This window comes from Electrophorus electricus, chromosome 9 (assembly GCF_013358815.1).
Source record: "Electrophorus electricus isolate fEleEle1 chromosome 9, fEleEle1.pri, whole genome shotgun sequence".
NCBI lineage: Eukaryota > Metazoa > Chordata > Actinopteri > Gymnotiformes > Gymnotidae > Electrophorus > Electrophorus electricus.
The window spans coordinates 12537865-12557383 of NC_049543.1; the positions used below are offsets into that span (position 1 = coordinate 12537865).

Sequence of the window (19519 nt, forward strand, 5' to 3'; positions counted from 1 at the left end):
TCGCCGTGTAACCCGTAAAGTTCAGAGAGAAGCTTGACGTGAGGGCGAAAGAGCAGACAGGCGTATGCGGCACAGAGAGCAGGTAGGCTGTTGCTTCAATTATGCTTATCTCCAGCGAGGGCAGACTCCAAACTCCACGCTCCGGTACTAAGTACGTAGTATCCGCTAATGATTAACCCACAGCGCACCGAGAGTGGAGAATCACTGCTCATCTGCGGGGCATGAGTGGGAGGTCGACACACACTCCGCGCATCCGAGCCACTACAGCCCATCAATCAGTGCTTGATGAAAATACGTGAGTGGGGCGCGCGATCTCAGTGCGGCCAATCAGCGCGAGAGCCAAGTCTCACAGTTGTCTACCGGCTGTGATTAATAATCTGACTTGCCAGGTTGGCGCTTGCACAGTTTACAACCGCAATAAGGTAGTTAACTAAATATGCTGATCTTTAATCACATTGTACTCTCCTGAATGAAATCATTCTCACCGGTAATTACGCAAATGAAGCCAGGCAAAGATCACATGACGCCTCCGAGCGCGTGGAACATTTCGTTAAATTCCGAAGTTTCCGTGTCAAACGTCGTACGATCACCTATCAACAGAAAAGCGCTGTCTAAACGTCACTTTATGACAAGCTCCGAAAAACGAGTTCCGTTGCACTTATAGGAAAGGGATTGATCAAGCGACTGGTCTATCAAACTCATCTAAGCCTACTTGTGCGTCATATGGCTTATTCGGTGCTAAATCTTCAATGAAATGTGCCATGTAGAGTCTAAAATGTAGTGCGCTGTTTAATTTTAGAGATGAATTCGAAGGATTCTCCGGTTGACTGCGCGGCAGTAGTGGAAAGTGATGATGATTTAGTCAGTAACAGCAGTCGACAGAGATGTGATCCCGTTAACGCGACTGCGTTACAGCGATGCTCGCTACAAAACGCCAAGTAGGCAAACGAGAAGAAAAGACTGTATGACCTTCAAAACAGCCCGCTGAGTGAATCTATTCTCAATAAACTGTAGAGCGAATTGTCATCATCTGTTATCATCGTATGATTATCTCGTTAGCCTACTCTCTATGGTACAATGACGTGTTGCATGAAGGAGTCTTAGTTGAACACCAGGACGTTTTCCACATATTCTAAACCAGATCAAACATTTTTTGCAAATTACAACAATTTGAAGAATCGAAGGAATCAGAAGGCGAGACAGAAACAAGGTTGACATGTTTATTTATTGACAATGAAATCTTGCTACCATAGAGTTAATCTGTTCGTCCGGATGCGCGCGCTGGTTGTTGCGCAGAACCACATCCCGGTTCAGTGGGGGAAACGGCGGGGGGGCTGGCCAGCGCGTGCTGTTCCCGCATCCGGCTCGCCGGTTTCTGTGTTGCTGTTTTCTCTTCGAATCGCATCAGTGTGCACGGCGTAAGAAACGGAGAAAATGTGTTACTGCGCGAACATTTAGAGGCGCTAAGAGCGAACTCGTGGCAATTCTGTCGCCCCCAATAGCTTTGTTACACGCACGCACGCACACTGTTATGTATCTTGTTTCTGTCTCGAGTCTCTTTGTCCAGCTGTTATGAGCCCTTGCTGTATGTCTCTGTTACAATAAGTTTGCAGTATCTGAAAACATCTCAGCATCAGCAGTGTTGTGTCCGATGGGTGGGACTCTCATTTATCCCATGTGTACCCCTCTATGTGTGTGTTTGTGTTTTCATACATGCGCTGCAAAGCGCGCGCTTCCGGGTGGAGGGCGTTGTGAGTGCGCTGCTGGGTCGCGCGAGCTGTTCTCATCCACGCGCGCCGCACCATTCTCAGTTCACATAACTGCAGCATGCACGGGAAGGGCGGTTGGAGCACACGCACGCACTGTTCTGACCTGACCTGCAGGAGAAGATCTTCTTTATGAGTAGTTCGGTTCAAAAACATGACAGGACCTTTATTTCACGTGAGAGAGAGAGAGAGAGAGAGAGAGAGAGAGTATGAAATATGTAAATGGAACGTATTTTAATAGTTTCGTGCAAAGCTTAAGTCGCGTTTATTTGACCCAAAATAATTTTGTCTAAGCTGTATTTAAAGACAAAGCAGAAGATGACCATGTGTCGACTGTCTTTCCAAGCGATGTGACAAAACACCTGTCAAGCGAAAATCCATGGCGGAAAACAGTAAATCACAACGACCTGCAATGATGCCGTTATACCCGCGCACGGAGCTAGGCGTCATTTTTTAGAAGCAGCTGTTCTGACCTTCCTGACATTCCCTACCCTGTTCAAACCAGGCCAGGAGTTGCTTCATTACGAACCCTCTTCAGCAAATTTGCGATGACGGCATCAAACATTCCGATTCTAAAGTTAGGAATGCGGATTATTACGTTATAATAACTTGCATAGACCGTCTATGTAGCTGACCCAACTAAATAAACTGTTACGGGTATACTGAACCATGTTCAATATTACGCTAATTAATTAGCATTTGTGTATGTAATATGTGGTTATTACGGCTAGCTGGTCTATATTTAGGCTTTTTGTTTCCCTGTGCCATTAATGTAATCTTTTATAGTAATAAACAGAAAATGGTGTGGAGGTAAAGTAATAAATACACAACCTGTTTTTCAGTCTTGTTATGATCAACCACTAAGTGGAGGTATGATGGTATGATCACGTCTCTTTTTAAAAAAAACATTTCATTAAATTAAATGAGGACGACACGGCCCGCCTTCCTCATACTAAAGATTAGTGTTGCTCTGATACTTTAAGGGTTGGTGCTAGGCCGAAGCCCCCTCTGGCCACCAGAGGGAGGCCTCGAGTCAGGCACGCCACTACTCAGGCTTAACGACCAACAGCTGGGCTAGGCATATATAAGCCCAGTGACCCAATCACTGAGTGCTGGGTCTTTGCCAAAGTTCTGAACCAAGCTCCTAGCTGGTAACTGTGAGCCCTTGTGCTACACCTTACTTCTGCATTGTGAGGGTATCCATGTTTTTATACGTCCCCTCCCTCCGCTCTCCAGTTTCCCCCCTCAAATTTGTCTCTCTCCAAGGCTCCCCTTAGTCATTACAGTTCCTCCCTGTATTCTGGTTTTGTTTGGGAAGTTTTAGTTTGGTTTTCCCCAGGGCATTGGGGCTGCCGTTCTCCCTTTTCCCACACTCGCCGTGGTGTTTAGTTTTTTTTCCCTCTAGTTTTGTCATCCTCCATTCCTTTGAAGGAATACGCACAGGTAGTTTTATAGCTGCCGCAGTCTAGCGGGTCTTTGTCTGCCTTGCAACAAAGTGGCCGAGGTTGAACTGCTCTTTTGGTTATTTACTTTTTTTTGTTTTACCTGTTCCACGATCTAACTGTTCTGCACACGGGCCCACCATTAGTGTGTGGTTGCTCACCCAGTAGGCTGTCAAGTCACCAAGCTGACTTGCGTTTGAGCCCACCTAACAGATACAGTTGCTGAACCGCTGAGAAGTCGCGTTCAGTTTGGTGGCTACTGCTTGTTTTTGAATAGGTAAATTCTCAACAGTTAGCGGTTAGGATTAACTTTACAGAAATTCATCTGACACTGTACAGATAATCTCTTCACTGTCATGTTTTTGTCCAGCACAGAGCTCTTTTAGTGTTATTAATTTACTACTAATGACCTCTAAATTTTCACTTTTGTCAAAATTCCTCTGGATGGCACTCATTAAGAAGGTGGGAAGTTATATGGAAGTTAGGGGGTAAGGTGTCGGTTTTCTTGGAGTCAGGTCATGGTTTGCCTTTCTGCTTCCGTGTCTGTCACCTTAACCATGTGCTAGTCTCTGTACTCCTCCCTGTCTCCATTCATTTGTCCCTACCCAGTCCTGTCCTGCTTCTTTCTGAGCACATTCAGCTGTTTCTTTCCTTGACCTGTATTTCTACTCACCCGTTTCCCCTCTGGACAGCCAGCATTGTACCTATTGTTTACATTTACATTTATGGACACTTTGGTCCAGAGTGGTCACAGAAGTGTTTTGCAGTGTCTTATCAGATACACATCCTCATGTGACAATTAGGTCAGTGTTCAGAATACTGTCAGGATAAAGTCCTTGCTAGAGGAGAAAGAAGACAGTGATGGTAAAAAGATGGTTTTGTCTCTGTGATGTCCTGCTCTGTTGTAGTTTTCTGTTTATTTCTGCATGTTTGGATCTAATCTTGTTTTGTCTCTTTCTGGAGTAATGTGCCAAGATTGAGTCTTTTATGTCTGGCCATCCTCTGTTTTGGTTGCTTGTTTCTTTTTTCATCCCTGGTTTTCCGTAGATACGGATTTGCCTCCTGCTTCCTCACCAGCTTTCTTCTTAAGGCTGTAAGTGATCTGAAACTGGAATCTGTTACAAAATGGAGACCAGCATCATGGGGTTAGATGTTTAGTTTTATGCAAGAGTGATACATTCCTATGGTTTGGAATGACCAAGAATGGGTGATGTTCTCCCTAAAAACAGTGATGCCATTCTTGAACACCACAGTTCAGCATTATGCTTCAACACTGTTCTTGAACACCACACTTCAACATCATTCTTCACCACTACAGTTCAACACCATTCTTTAATACCATGGTTTAACACCACAGTTCAACACCATGGCTGACAGCTAGTAGTTTATGATTTCCAGTGTCGTAATTATACTGGACAAAGCATAGTTTCTTACAAATGTAGGCTATGTGAGTGAATTTAGACAGCTTATCAGAACTTGGTGACAACACTAACACTCTGGCCATTGCACTGGGAGAAACGTTACTGCAGCCTTGCAGTCTATGTTTCCTTATTGAGATTTATTAGCAGTTTGAATCTACTTTTCAAATATAAAGGTGTGGGTTGTGTGGTTGTAGTTGTTTGGTCATAACACAGTCCTGTGTATTAGATGTTGGCACCAATTTGTTTTGTAGGGGTAGCTCAGTGGTTAAGGTACTTGAAACCCCACCACTACCAAATTGCCACTGTTGGGCCCCTAAGCATGATCCTTAACCCTCACTTACTCAAGTTGTGTTGAGTCATAATTGTAAGTTGCTTTGGATAAAAGCATCACCTAAATAATGTAACTGTAAACCCCAACCACTGTAACTACCAAAAAAGTAATGTTTTGCACTTCTAAGTATCAGCATTGATCCCTGTATTTCCACAGTATTTTAGTTAATTGGCATCTTGGACTCTAAACTACTGGACTGGCTAGGATACATTCTGTAAGTAAATGACAAAGCACTTTTGTAAGTCACTCTGGATAAGAGCGTCTGCCAAATGTAAATGTAAATTTCTGTAGCCCTTTCTAATGGTTTATGTGGTGGTCAGAGTGGGAGATGTGATGAGTCACAGTTCTATAGTCCAGGGATTCTGGGTCAAGGGAGTAGCTTCTTCATCTGAAACAATGACATGGCTGGTTTACAGTAGTAGGAGGAGATATCAGATGCAGGAGATTCTAACCTCTCAGACTCAAAGATTTCTGTTTGATTAAAAAAAAAAAAAAAGAAAGTAGATTCGTGAAAAGTGGAGCAATAATAGATTTAAAAGAACAGGCAAAAGTGTAGAGTGTGTAGCCATGAAACAAATGATAAGAATGACCAGCTGGATAAGTGAATGAAAGATCAATAGATGAAGGTTTGATAGATGAAAGATCACTTCTCACTGTTCTGACAGATTTTTTTCTACCTGGTTTTCCTTCAAGGAGGTGTTTAACGAAATCACACTGCTTCAGATTTGCTCATTAAAAGAATGACGGCACATAAATAAGAATGAATGAATGATTTTTACTCCACCAATCAAATTATTAGAACATTTATTTTCCACAAAACCTAGACATTTTCCCCATGAAAAAATGATTTTGAAAATTTGTACTCCTCAGAATATTACAAATGAATAGTATAAAACATCATTATTTCATTAATTATAACTTAGTGTAACTGTGTCTAAAGTCTACCAGCATAGTTTTATATATATATATTCAATTTCACAGTGGAACATGAAAACCTATGTAGAATATGTATATAAATATTTCTCTGAGATTCCCACTCGCAAGAACCACTAGCCAACAGATAAGCATGTAATATTTAAGAAATACCCATCTAAGGTTTGCCAGTCTCTCCCAGTCCTGCAGATGCCCAGTACTGCCCAGTACTGCCCAGTTCACTGGTCCTCTGCATTTGCACACCTGCTCACCTCTCCTAAACCTTAAAAGACAGCTGGAGGTCCAAGAGGTTAAGCACTTTAAGAGAGTATGAGGCTCAGGGTTTGCCAATGTCCACGGTGATTTTGGTGAAGAGTTGGTCTTTCTCCACTTTCACCACATTGTATGTCAGAGAGTTGATGCCGTCAGTGTCCATTGTTTCTCTCGTGTGGGCAATTTTTTCAAACCTGCACATGAGCGAATAGTCTTCACATGCCTGTGTGTGTATGTGTGTGTGTGTGTGTGTGCGCGTGTGTGTGCGCACGTGTGTGTGCGCGCGCGTGTGCACATTTCACCTCTGAGGGTTAGGAGGGTTCAGCTTATCTCTTTCGTGATGAATCATCTTGCATTTGCCAATCATGACATTAGGCCGTGATATGGACATTCCTCTAATCGACAACCTCGGATCAAAGAACAAAACAAACTGACCAAAAAGCAGCGACATTCACAAATAAGAACAGTTTTGATGAGCTCTCACAGGCCACTGTACTGAGCAGGTTATGAAATGTCTGCTGTCACTGCACCACAACCCTAGAACAGCCTTCCCTTGGTCAAACTCATGTCTCTGTTAGAGGACCAGTTAAACGAGTTAGTGGCTCTGTGGAATTACCTGCCGTGTTGTGGGTTTCAGTCCAGGTTGTGTAAGACAGCAACATCTCGCTCTTGGTGCTCTTAGAATGTGTACATGCTCAGAGAATAAAAACGGAACTTACAATTATGACTGAGTACACCTTGAGCAATTGAGGGTTAAGGGTCTTGCTCAGGGGCCCAAAAGTGTCAACTTGGCAGCGGTGGAACTCGAACCAGCAACCTTCCGATTACAAGTCAAGTACCTTAAACACTGCCCTGGTTACAGTGGGTCAGTGGAAGTGTATGTTTCTCACCGGTTGGAGATATCATCATCCTCCCCCCCCCAGCCCCAGTAGTTGTTGGGGAAGCCGTTGATCTTCAGGTACTGGTCTTTACTCATCGCAGAGATGCCACCAAAAATCTGATTATATGGTAGCCTGCAATCCCACACAACCAAAACAAATCACACAGACAATACAGAGACACAGACCTAGAACATTGCTGAGGTTACATTAGTCTGCAAATTCCCTCACAGTATTAATTGTAAGGAAGTACAGTTATAAGAAGGACACGTCTGTGCCATCTCATTGTCTCTTTCTGTTATCATGTAAAATGGAGTGTAAAGATGGTATTAGTTACAAGGAAGTGTAGTAGTGCCATGGCCACCCCCCCCCCCCCCCCCATTATAATATGATTATAATAGTAACAATATTATTACACTAGATCATTGACACCATTGATGGCAGCTAACAGTACATTAAGGATTTAAGAGGATTTTAAAACAAGATATTGTTTTGGCAAACAAGACATGTACATGGGTAAAAGAATGACACTGTCCCTGACTGCCCTTCGGCTAAACATCGCTAAGCAGGGTTGCTGTGTGCCTGTTCTTAAAAAGACTTTCACACACGCACACAGCACCTGAAGCCGAACTTGTCCAAGGCGACGGCGAGGTGCCGTGGTTGGTCATGGCAGCGGTATGTGTTGCGGTCATCCATCGGGACAATGTCGACGTCGCTGAAGACAAAGCAGTCATAGTTGTAGTCATTCAGAGCCTCAGCATAGCCAACATTTAACAGCTTCGCCCGGTTAAACGTGTCCTCGCCATCCTACAGACAAACACAAAGATGTAAAAGTTTAGGTTGTCCAGCTGTTTGTCACCCAGCTGATTCTACTAATAAGTTCTACCTGCTCTTACAAAGCCAGTCCAGTGTGACACTTTCCCTTCTGTTCAGGCCAAGACATCTGGAATCGAGTAACAGAAGGGATGTTGGAATGCTCACGTGCACAAAAGGACTTCTGAATTGTTGGTGTTGGCTGAAGGGATGGGTTTGGTGTAATGAAGGACCAGTCAGACAACGTTTGTGAGTTTCACGATGAACACGGTGTGTATAATACAGTTGAGGGTGAACCGCACAAAATGATTTTGAGTGACAGCAGTGCTGATTATGTTGTACATCAGACTTAGTATTCCATGTACCACCTACTGTTATCTGGTGATGTGGTATCCCTCTCCTCTCTCGTGTGTGTGTGTGTGTGTGTGTGTGTGATTGTGTGTTGACACCACCCATGGCAGGAATCCTTTCTCTTTAACTTCCTCTCCTACAACCATTTCAACATGGTTACTGAATTCACACAAACCACTGAGTCATTTACAGTAGTTAATGTGGATAATGGTGTTAAGATTAATAACTCCTTCATATCTGAATAATAATTCACACTAATTACTGAGTCATTTGCCTTAATATGAAACACCAAATACTGGAGATTAAGAGGTCTTCATCTGATCCCAGAACAGTCACACCTACCTTCAAGTTAATCTGAACTAGTAGAAAACTAGCCTTAGATCAGAGTCACACAGGTTTCCAGGCAGAGATGTTCGATAAACCTAAGCATACACAGAGCTGTGTGGAACTGCAAGCTGATATATGGACAAGCTCCATAATGTTTTATACCTCTGGAGTGTTTAAAAGGACAATTCACACACAATCATGCTAGCCTCTATGGTTAACACACTGACATGCAGACACAAGGCATCACGGGAGCCGTTAGCATTGTGGGGAACCCTGGTAATGTTTCTATTCACACAGGAAGCTTTTCTGAGTAAGCTGTCTGTAAATAACTGTAGTATAACCGTGTGTGTGTGTGTGTGTGTGTGTACGCTTTAAGGCTGAATGTTACCTGCTCAATGACGTAGACCCCATATTCCAGCTGTTGTCTCTGCAAAATGGGATGAAGATAGTACAGCCAGTATTTGAGGTGCTGCTCCCTGTGTCTGTAAGGGATAATGACGGCCACTTTCTGGACAGACAGACACTGGGGCGGTTTGTAGTGTCCCCGGTCCACCAGCAGGAGCTCCTGTCTGATCTGCTCCAGATCCACCGGATCAGAGAACTCCACATGCAACGGACCCACTGTTGGGGGAAGAGACTCGAGATCAAGTGAAGTTGTAGTTGTCATACACACAGTACAACATGAGGTGAAGTTATTGTGTATGTATTATATTGACATGAGGTCTGAAACACAGGCAGGAGTCAAACCAGGAAGATAAAACCATAACTGAACCACTTAGTATACAACATAAGGTTGGCATTACTTCATGACGTGTGTGAAGGGGGTATACTGAGATACTGAAGGACCCTGTCCACCGCTACCATTATGACTGTGTAACCCTCAGAAGCAGGTAGATCGAGCCTTGGAAGTCACAACCTCTGCATTTTATCTTCTAACTCTTGCTCCAGGTACATCAAAATGAAGAGTCGATACCTAAAGAAAGCTGATGCCCTACAAAAGTGTGATCAACATCACATCCTGCAGTTTTCCTAATGTTCTCCAAGAGCACAGCAGAAACCACAACACTTGGGTGCATATTGCTGCTCATCTATAACTTTTTTCCTTTACTCTCAATTGCTCTCATTTGTACCTCCTGCAAGAACTGTGACCGAGTTAATATAAAATACGTATGCACCAAGAAAACACCCCACAACAACATTATCAACCTTGATAACTCTAGAAATGGAGAAACCAACCACCAAGGTTATCGGTGGAGGCTCAGCAGCAACCAAGGTACCATCCGGATTGTCACGCACCTCAAATGGTTTGCTATCATTTTGAAAGCAAACGGACATTGCTGATATTATTAGTGGAAGAGCTACCATTTCCTGCAAGAGGCAATCTACTGTTTGGATAAGGAACAGATGTAACAAACCCAAGCAGGTGTACTAGGAACCTAAGCAGATGTAACAGGCATAACAGAAACCCAAGTAGCTCAATGCTTAGTGGCAGTCACATCCTGTACGTTAGAGCATGTACAATGTAGTGCTAGTGGTACTTCTATATCTCTCATAACTGGTTTCTGAGTGATGCATTTTTGCCTTGTAACTCCTGAATCTTATGTTGAAGTGACTGGACCTTCAGGCAGTCAAAACTGAAGTCAATTAAGGTGGGGTCCATAAAATAATAAAACAGCAGTAAAAAGCAACAATCAAATTAAGAACAACTACGTGATGTGTAACTCCAACTCGTCCACAGCGGAGCATGCGCACTGTCTAAGGAGAATAATTCTTCTCCCAGGATTTCTGCCAAAAACAAGAAAGGCAAAATAATGAAACAAAGTAACACACTTGTTCACCAAAAAAAAAGGACTGAGCCAACCTAGCTGAAGAACAGTTAACTAGCCAGAGAAATCTCATTAACAAATCATTCTAGTAATGATGCCATACCAATTATACCATTTTAAAGTACACAGCATCATGATAATATTTAAGTGTAAAGAGTATAATACATTTTCAAAAATTAGTTGTAGAGATTCAACTACAACAAACAAATTTGTTAATCTTAGATGCTAGGTTAGCCAATAAAATATCAGCGCAGCACCAACAGTTAGCCACGAGAGGCTTAACTGACAATAAAGAACAAAGTTTGTACCATGATTGGATACAGCCATCACAAAGCAAACTATACAAGCACTACAAATAATTGAAAGGCATATCATGCATCTTAGAACTTTCCATAAAATTGCATTTTAAAACAACCAAATAAAATACAATTTCCGGACCAAAGAACCAGTGTTTGCTCCAGGAAGTCGACCTCATTAAAAGTGAGTGTGCCAGAATGGTAAAGGCCAAATTGTTTTACTGTTCTTTCCAATAACAAGGACAGAGCTCCTCTTTCATAGAACCTCACTGGGGCCATCCTTGATTACTGATCTCAGCTTCTGTGAACATCCTGTTGCTGTTATCAGTCAAAGGTGGTGTGCTCCACAAGTTCATCTCCTGTCGTCTGAAATGTATCCTTTGACTCATCTGGATGAGTATGGAGAGAACTGAACAAACAAAAGATCTACATGTAGCTAGTTTTGCCATTTGATACATGTAGCCCATATCCTACCATATCCGAACCACAGAGGCTGGTCCAAGGGTTACTGTCTCATCTTTTTTCACTTAATAGCATCAGTTACTCTATTTAAACTCACTGAACCAAATGCTTAGTGTGAAGTTGTCATGCAACCAGTTTCTCCCAGGTCAGCCAACATTAAATATCACATTTCCCCAAATCCCATTCACAGAAAGGTGCAACATTCCACCAAACAATCAATTACTTGTTCATCCTCACCTTTAAGTCACCTGTTTCTTATTATCCATGCTTATGTAAACCTGTCTGTTTCTTAGCCTCTCTGGGAAGTAGTTCTTATACTCTGCCTTGTGTGTACTGAGTGGTTTCTTGTCTTTGCCCCTGTTGTGCTTTTTGGATTTTTCCAGCTTGTTTCTTGCTTTGGATTTATTTACCTTGTTGTATTTTTCCCTTTTGTTATTGTTTTTTTTTTGTTTTTTTTTGACTGACTCCCTCTCTGGCATTTTGGATTCTCCCTCTAACTACATTCTCTGTATGAACAAATTTCTTTTCTTTATCCGTACATGTCTTACCTGTTCTGTCCATTACAGAAGCATCGGTGGCACACACTTATACTCCTTTTATCTCTTCCTTCAGCTGGCATGTTCCCATAGGAACCTGGTTACTTTAACTCCCTACATTTTTAAGATACAGTCATCATGGGTAAAACGACTGACTAAACCGAAAACTGCAATGAATTGTTGACTCTGTCAATATATATATATTGTAACGGCCCGAGTGCCGCTGGGGCAAGGAGCAGGACGTACAGACTCGCTTGGTGGAAACAAACGTTTATTAACATACGCTACAGACACCAACACGCACTTATAACGTGATCAATGACTAACAATTCTGCTCACACTGACAAGGGTTTAAATACATACAAACGTAACAAGGCTAAACCGCTGCAGGTCTGTGCGTAGCAACAGAGGCGTGGTTACAAACAAGACACGTTCAACGAAGAACTCCCAGAGCACGCGGCGGACCATACCACGTGACCAGTGGAAGGGGCGCGTTCCATGACTATTTGCCTATCTATCTATTTCTTTTCTACTGCTTGATTCACCCCTCCATCTTCCAAATGAAAATAATTTGTCAAAACACTTTTAATGTTTAATGTACATTCATCAAAGTTGATATAAACGTTCGATTTATGACATAAAATATATCCACACTTCATAATGATGGGGCTTGTATTAACAATCGGCATAGCTATCAGGACTGAATTCATTTATGAGGGAGGCGTTTGTAACGAAACATTTTCCGTCTACTCAGCTATGAAAGTCAGGAATCCGGACCGCATATAAATTAATACAGGACGAGCGAGTTTATCGTGTTGTATTTTCTGCCAACCCGGATATTTGAGTTAAAAAATAATTATCTCCCAGGTATATCGAGTGAGAGATTTATCACCCAGACCAGTGGTTGAGTTAAACATCCATTTTTCGTTTTGTGATTTCGGCAGGGTCGCTGCTGAATCTGCGCACCACGAGTTTAACCCGCCTTACACCATAAACGGTGAGGCAGAACGGCTCGCTGTTTCACACCGGACGTGACTCAGCGCGGTAGTCCGTGTGTAAAGGGACACAGAAAAATAAAATAAAGAATAAATAAAGAAAATGTAAGTCTAGACAGTGCTGCTGAGTGACATATAGTAGCTATTTTTTTGTTTTGATCATTGCCCGAGACTGCATGATATTGCAAGAATACTTAAGCTTGTACTGTTTCTAGGTAGAAACTGCAGGTTTGCCGCGCGACAAGCGGCAATAACTTTCGCTTACTGCGTCCAAATAAATTCTATTTATTAAATTTATATTTTTTCCAATGCGAGGGGAAAAATCACCTGAATTTGTGTCCGGACGGAACGAAAATTGTAGGTAGTTTTTCAAGTTGAAATGAAACCTGCGTCAATGGCTACTATAACTAGCTGGGTTTGATGAAACAGCAATTCGCCTTGTAATTTTATCAGGGGAGCAGGAAGAAAAACACCTACTTGGACGATCCGGACGGAAATAAAATCACAAAGGAACATCTGTAGAAAAGCAGTTACCCCAGGACCCAAGTAAATTCAATAGTCATAGTTTCATAGTTGTTACAATGGTCTTTGCAAGACACCTCGAAGTCTACTTTCTAGTTTTTAATTATAAAGCAGATCACCTTCTAGCATGTAATCCCAACTGTCTAGTTCGTTTGTCCAAAAGGTACAGCTACATTTAGAAATACGGTTTATATGATTGACACTTAATGAAAGAGCGCAACCGAGCCGCTTTGGAATCGATCATCTGTCTTAAAGTTTTTGTCTTAGTGGTCAGTTACGTACCTAAGAGCGGGGACGTCTCGGGACAATTCTCCAGCGTTTTAAATGCTTCAACACCGTTCGCTTCTTCCGTCACTTCAGCGATTTGCCCGCTCAGCGCATACCCGCCAGCGCTGTAGTTTCTCAAGTAGTAAAATAGCATCACTGAGATTTGCAGCACTCCCAGTACCACTATGACAGTGTAGGTTTTACTGAAAAGACCAAAATGACTGAATTTTTCCATGAATTTCCTATTACAGAAAGAGTAATTGGTACTATTCGAACGGGATGGACATATGCCCGTAATTTGAATAGGCCTACAGTGTTTATTACGGAATAAGAAATCTCGATATATATTACAGAGGTGGGAGTGGCTATGCAAACAAATCACGCGCAAACCTTAACCTTTACAGGTAAAAAACTTTATTTCTGCATGAAATATTAATTAAACGTTAAAAAACTTAGAGATGGTCTAAAGTCTTCACTCACTTGTCTGTAAGCGTACACCCATCTTCTATTCAGATTTTTTATATTTAATATATCCGCTTCTAGTAAGAGGAAATTTAGTTTTCTCTCGGTCGTTGTATAGTTGGTAAAGAACTCTAGACAGACGACACAGCGCTTAATAAAAATAAATAAATAAATAAATAGATAAAGACAGATATGGCGGTCTTGGGTTGGACTCAAATCACTGAGGAACGCGGGTAATTACGTTACCCCATGCCACCAGGTAAAATGTATCCCGTCACAAGAATCTGTCAAACTATAAATAAAGAATAAAGTGGGCAGAAAAAAGTCTGGGTGTTCCTCATAATCCAAAGACTCCTACAGAGAAGGAAAAACTGTTTTCACCTGTTTTTCATTTTCCAATTCCCAAATCAACTCCTCGTTTAAACGTTAAACTAGGATTCCATGGACACGTCTTGGTTTTATGCAGTTTCTGCATTACGCAGGCTTTAGTTACAGTCTCGGGAGGAGAGCCCTGTGTGTCTTATTCAAACAATGGGCGTCACTGACGCTGCCATGTGTCTAGGTTGAAGTAACTGCTCTACACTTTCATCAACCTAATTAATCTCCAGCATTTCAATATGATATTTTATTCCAATCCAGTGATCAAAAACAAAACAGACACTGTAATTGGTAGAGAAGGTCTTACAAACAGTGACAGAGTAGCACCTGTAGCACAGAGACAGTCAGCCTACTCTATTGCTGACTGTCTCTGTGCTACAGGTGCTCCTCTTACAGAACAGACAGTGATAGAGCAGCTCTTACTGCACATAGACAGCGATAGAGCAGCTCTTATAGAACACACAGGTTATTGGATTTTTCTCTCTCCCTCTCTCTCTCTCTCGAATTTTGGATTCTCCCTCTAACTACCTTCTCGGTATAAACAAATCTATTTCCTTTATCCGTAAGTGTCTTACCTGTTCTGTCGATTACAGAAGCATCGGTGGCACTCACACTTCGACTCCTTTTATCCTTTTAAACGACTGAGACCAAACAGAAAACTGCATTGAATAGTTGCCTATCTATCTAACTATCTATCATTTCTACTGTTTGTTTCATCCCTCCATCTTCCAATTGAAAATAATGTCAAAACTCTTTTAATGTTTAATGTAGATTCATCAAAGTTGATATAAACGTTCGATTTCTGACACATAATAATACACACTTCATAATGATAGGGCTTGTATTAACAATCGGCATAGCTATCAGGACTGATTTCATTTATGAGGGAGGCGTTTGCATTTTTCGTTTTGTGATTTCGGCAGGGTCGCTGCTGAATCTGCGCACCACGAGTTTAACCCGCCTTACACCATAAACGGTGAGGCAGAACGGCTCGCTGTTTCACACCGGACGTGACTCGGCGCGGTAGTCCGTGTGTAAAGGGACACAGAAAAATAAAATAAAGAATAAATAAAGAAAATGTAAGTCTAGACAGTGCTGCTGAGTGACATATAGTAGCTATTTTTTGTTTTGATCATTGGCCGAGACTGCATGATATTACAAGAATACTTAAGCTTGTACTGTTTCTAGGTAGAAACTGCAGGTTTGCCGCGCGACAAGCGGCAATAACTTTCGCTTACTGCGTCCAAATAAATTCTATTTATTAAATTTATATTTTTTCCAATGCGAGGGGAAAAATCACCTGAATTTGTGTCCGGACGGAACGAAAATTGTAGGTAGTTTTTCAAGTTGAAATGAAACCTGCGTCAATGACTACTATAACTAGCTGGGTTTGGTGAAACAGCAATTCGCCTTGTAATTTTATCAGGGGAGCAGGAAGAAAAACACCTACTTGGACGATCCGGACGGAAATAAAATCACAAAGGAACATCTGTAGAAAAGCAGTTACCCCAGGACCCAAGTAAATTCAATAGTCATAGTTTCATAGTTGTTACAATGGTCTTTGCAAGACACCCCGAAGTCTACTTTCTAGTTTTTAATTATAAAGCAGATCACCTTCTAGCATGTAATCCCAACTGTCTAGTTCGTTTGTCCAAAAGGTACAGCTACATTGTTTAGAAATACGGTTTATATGATTGACACTTAATGAAAGAGCGCAACCGAGCCGCTTTGGAATCGATCATCTGTCTTAAAGTTTTTGTCTTAGTGGTCAGTTACGTACCTAAGAGCGGGGACGTCTCGGGACAATTCTCCAGCGTTTTAAATGCTTCAACACCGTTCGCTTCTTCCGTCACTTCAGCGATTTGCCCGGTCAGCGCATACCCGCCAGCGCCGTAGTTTCTCAAGTAGTAAAATAGCATCACTGAGATGTGCAGCGCTTCTCTACAGAAAAGGAAAAACTGTTTTCACCTGTTTTTCATTTTCCAATTCCCAAATCGCCTCCTTGTGTAAACGTCAAACTAGGATTCCATGGACACGTCTTGGTTTTATGCAGTTTCTGCATTACCTAGGCTTTAGTTACAGTCTCGGAAGGAGAGCCCTGTGTGTCTTATTCAAACAATGGGCGTCACTGACGCTGCCATGTGTCTAGGTTGAAGTAACTGCTCTACACTTTCATCAACCTAATTAATCTCCAGCATTTCAATATGATATTTTATTCCAATCCAGTGATCAAAAACAAAACAGACACTGTAGTTGGTAGAGAAGGTCTTACAAACAGTGACAGAGTAGCACCTGTAGCACAGAGACAGTCAGCCTACTCTATTGCTGACTGTCTCTGTGCTACAGGTGCTACTCTTACAGAACAGACAGTGATAGGACAGCTCTTACTGCACATAGACAGCGATAGAGCAGCTCTTATAGAACACACAGCAATAGAGCAGCTCTTACAGAACAGTATGCGATAGAGCAGCACTTACAGAACAGATAGCGACAGAGCAGCTCTTACAGACAGAGATATAGCATCAGACACCACAAATGTTAGTGGTAGAGCAGCTCTTGCTGCACAGAGATAGTGATCAAGCAGCTCTTGCTGCACAGAGATAGTGATCGAGCAGCTCTTGCTGCACAGAGATAGTGATCGGGCAGCTCTTGCTGCACAGAGATAGTGATCGAGCAGCTCTTGCTGCACAGAGATAGTGATCGAGCAGCTCTTGCTGCACAGAGATAGTGATCGAGCAGCTCTTGCTGCACAGAGATAGTGATCGAGCAGCTCTTGCTGCACAGAGATAGTGATAGAGCAGGTCTTACAGCTGGCCCACAGTGTCCACATACCACATTCCATGTGGTTTTCAGCTGTGTGTGCATGTGCGCGCACACACACACAGCCACACACACACACACACACACCATGCTTAGTCATGAGTTTATATCTAATTTGTGCACACACACTCATGCATGCAAACACACTAACTCTGAAAGTGTCTTACGCATTCATACATACACCTGCACACAATCACTTGTACAACACCTAATGGCCATATAATGAAAATCCCTCAAAACTCAAATCAAAAACTCAACCCCACTGCTGTTTCCCAGGCTCATACACGGGTGGACACGTGTGCAGAAACTTACGGAGGGGCATCCTTTACACTGTGTCTTTCTCGTGACCACGCCCACAGAGAAGAGCTTGGCATCTACGCTCTTCACCACACGCATGGCGTCTTTGCCGGCTGCCTGAAACCATCTTTCAGACTTATGACTGTTCCCAAGGATGACTTCCTGTGCATACCCAGAACCTGTAAGAGAGAGGGAGTGGGAAGTAGGGAAATGGAGAGATAAACAAACAAATTGCATAGCTGTGTATAAACCGATGAGACTAGGTTTTGGGACTTTGGTGTTTATGAATTGAAAGACTAGTAATAGTAGGGGTGAGACTACAACATGAGTATAAGACTCTAAAGGTGAAGTGTGTGTGTGTGTGTGTTTGTGTGTGTGTGTGTGTGTGTGTATGTGTGTGTGCTGACCTGGCTATGGCTGATATTACATCCACCAACTGAACCCAAGTCAGCTGCAGGTAAGACAGCTATGCTCACCCCTAGTCTAGGTGACGAGGCCTTAACACAGAGAAAGCAAACAGAGTGTGAGTAAAGTGTATTTACACAACTCACTTAAACACACAACAAACAAACTCAAAACCAACACATTCGTATTTGCATTCTCTCTCTCTCTCTCTCTCTCGTGAATCCTTTTGTAGGGGAGCCTGTTGGTCAGCTGATCTGTTGATCCGGATGAGTGCATATGAAAGCGGACTCAGGTGGAGTCTCTGAAGAACATAAAGGGAAAATTCAGCATACATCTGGGAAGAATACAGTAACAGCAACATAAACCACATATATTTGGGAACATAACACTAATGCATCGTGTCTCCTGGGTGTTGCAGTTCTCTATTTGTTTTGTGCAGATCACCTTATATGTGATACAGGCACACATAAGCCTGCATGCACACACACACACACACACACACATACACAATGTTCCACACTTCTCCACCTTGTCTAAACCCCTTTACCCCACACTGCTTCACCTGGCCTACCCCAGATTACCCCACACTGCATATTCTGTCTCCAACTACCTCCACCAACTACTATACTAACCCATTATATGACATCAGCAGACCATCCATTTGTGTCATTCTTTTGTTGACGATGTCATCATCAGCCATTACGTCCACCATCTTTCCAGACTTGAGCTGCATCATTAGCATACTGGCCACACCCCTCTTCAGGTTCTTGATGGTCACAGACACTGCCTTGTATGTGTAGAGGTTTTGTACTTGGGACATCATGCACAGTAACCATTTACATAGTCTGTCTCCAGGAGAACCTCACTGTTTTCAGCACTGATCAGTCAATCAATCAATCAATCAATCAAACTTGTGCCAGAAAACTTCACTGTTTTGGAGGCCTATATATGAGCAAGATGCAGGTGTGATATCTGGTTTTTGTTGTAAGTGTTTGTGCTGTAAATGAGAGACTACAGGTAGGGACAGCGGGTGTGGGAATATACCAGCAGTAGGTGGAAGCTAGAGAACACAGCAACACACAACAGATAGACATCAAGGGAGAACATGATCTGCTTACACATATCTGTCATGGAACGATCGCCTCCCGCAAGGCACGTGGTTTGGCCAGCCACGTGCAGTGAGAGGGCCTTCGTTAGTGGCCACACCTGCACCTCGTTTGTCTGTGTATTTAAACCCACGTGAGGGTGTGCAGCATCGTTGGTCATTGTTGACATCACATGTTAATGTGGTGTGTTGTTGTTAGTAATAATGTTAATGTAATACTCGTCATTGTTAGATGTATTTATCGTGTTCATTTAATATTAATCGTTTCATGTTCGTGTCCTTTGTCTGTAACACGTGTGAGTGCCGTTGTCTTTGTCTTTGAATAAATGTACATCCCAGACATTGGTGTCTGTGCGTCCTGCGCCTCGCCCTGCATCACTCGGGCCACCTCGCGTTACAATATCATCATCTTCACCTGTAAGAATGTATTTAAAGTTATATTTGTTTAAAGTTGAAGCATGTATCTCATTTTTAAATTTGATGAACTGTACAGCACAAACTCAGATGGGCATTTCTGGGTGATGAACAGAATATTCAGTTTTGATATGACTGGAGATGATAACATGGGATTACATTAGTTGGTTTAGACATCTGTTTTAACAATTTCCAAAGTGCATGGTAACAAATGTCAAAA

At 42.4% G+C, this 19519-nt stretch overlaps 2 protein-coding genes and 1 long non-coding RNA gene across 3 annotated transcripts in view; 2 read left to right on the forward strand and 1 right to left on the reverse strand.

Moving 5' to 3' along the window:
- The window catches only part of LOC118242011 (beta-1,4-galactosyltransferase 1-like), a 29429-nt gene extending 10441 nt beyond the window's left edge, over positions 1-18988 (forward strand). Inside the window, exon 3 of the mRNA XM_035530116.1 lies at positions 18013-18988. Within this exon, the coding sequence (XP_035386009.1) occupies positions 18013-18085 (73 nt within the window). The 3' untranslated portion in view covers positions 18086-18988. The remainder of the gene's footprint in view (positions 1-18012) is intronic.
- On the forward strand, positions 12-8550 carry LOC118242013. The gene is made up of 3 exons (XR_004776493.1): positions 12-82; positions 7957-8106; positions 8298-8550. It is a non-coding gene; the product is annotated as an uncharacterized LOC118242013 (long non-coding RNA).
- LOC113583532 (beta-1,4-galactosyltransferase 1-like) lies at positions 5004-13678 on the reverse strand. Its single transcript, XM_027019900.2, has 6 exons — positions 13434-13678; positions 8903-9135; positions 7643-7830; positions 7036-7158; positions 6448-6552; positions 5004-6339 (listed from the first exon to the last, which is right to left on the reverse strand). Exons 1-6 carry the CDS (start codon positions 13651-13653, stop codon positions 6210-6212), a joined length of 999 nt encoding a protein of 332 aa, XP_026875701.2. The 5' UTR covers positions 13654-13678; the 3' UTR covers positions 5004-6209.
- Positions 18989-19519: the final 531 nt, after the last annotated feature.

What these genes read in the sequence shown, in the direction of transcription:
- LOC113583532 (XM_027019900.2), bottom strand. Translation starts at nt 13,653, where the DNA reads ATGGAAAAATTCAGTCATTTTGGTCTTTTCAGTAAAACCTACACTGTC. An exon ending in GGGTCTACGTCATTGAGCAG is followed by an intron (nt 7,831 to 8,902) that starts GTAACATTCAGC and finishes GTTTGTCTGTAG; the next exon opens with GATGGCGAGGACACGTTTAA. An exon ending in AACCCTCCTAACCCTCAGAG is followed by an intron (nt 6,340 to 6,447) that starts GTGAAATGTGCA and finishes GCTCATGTGCAG; the next exon opens with GTTTGAAAAAATTGCCCACA.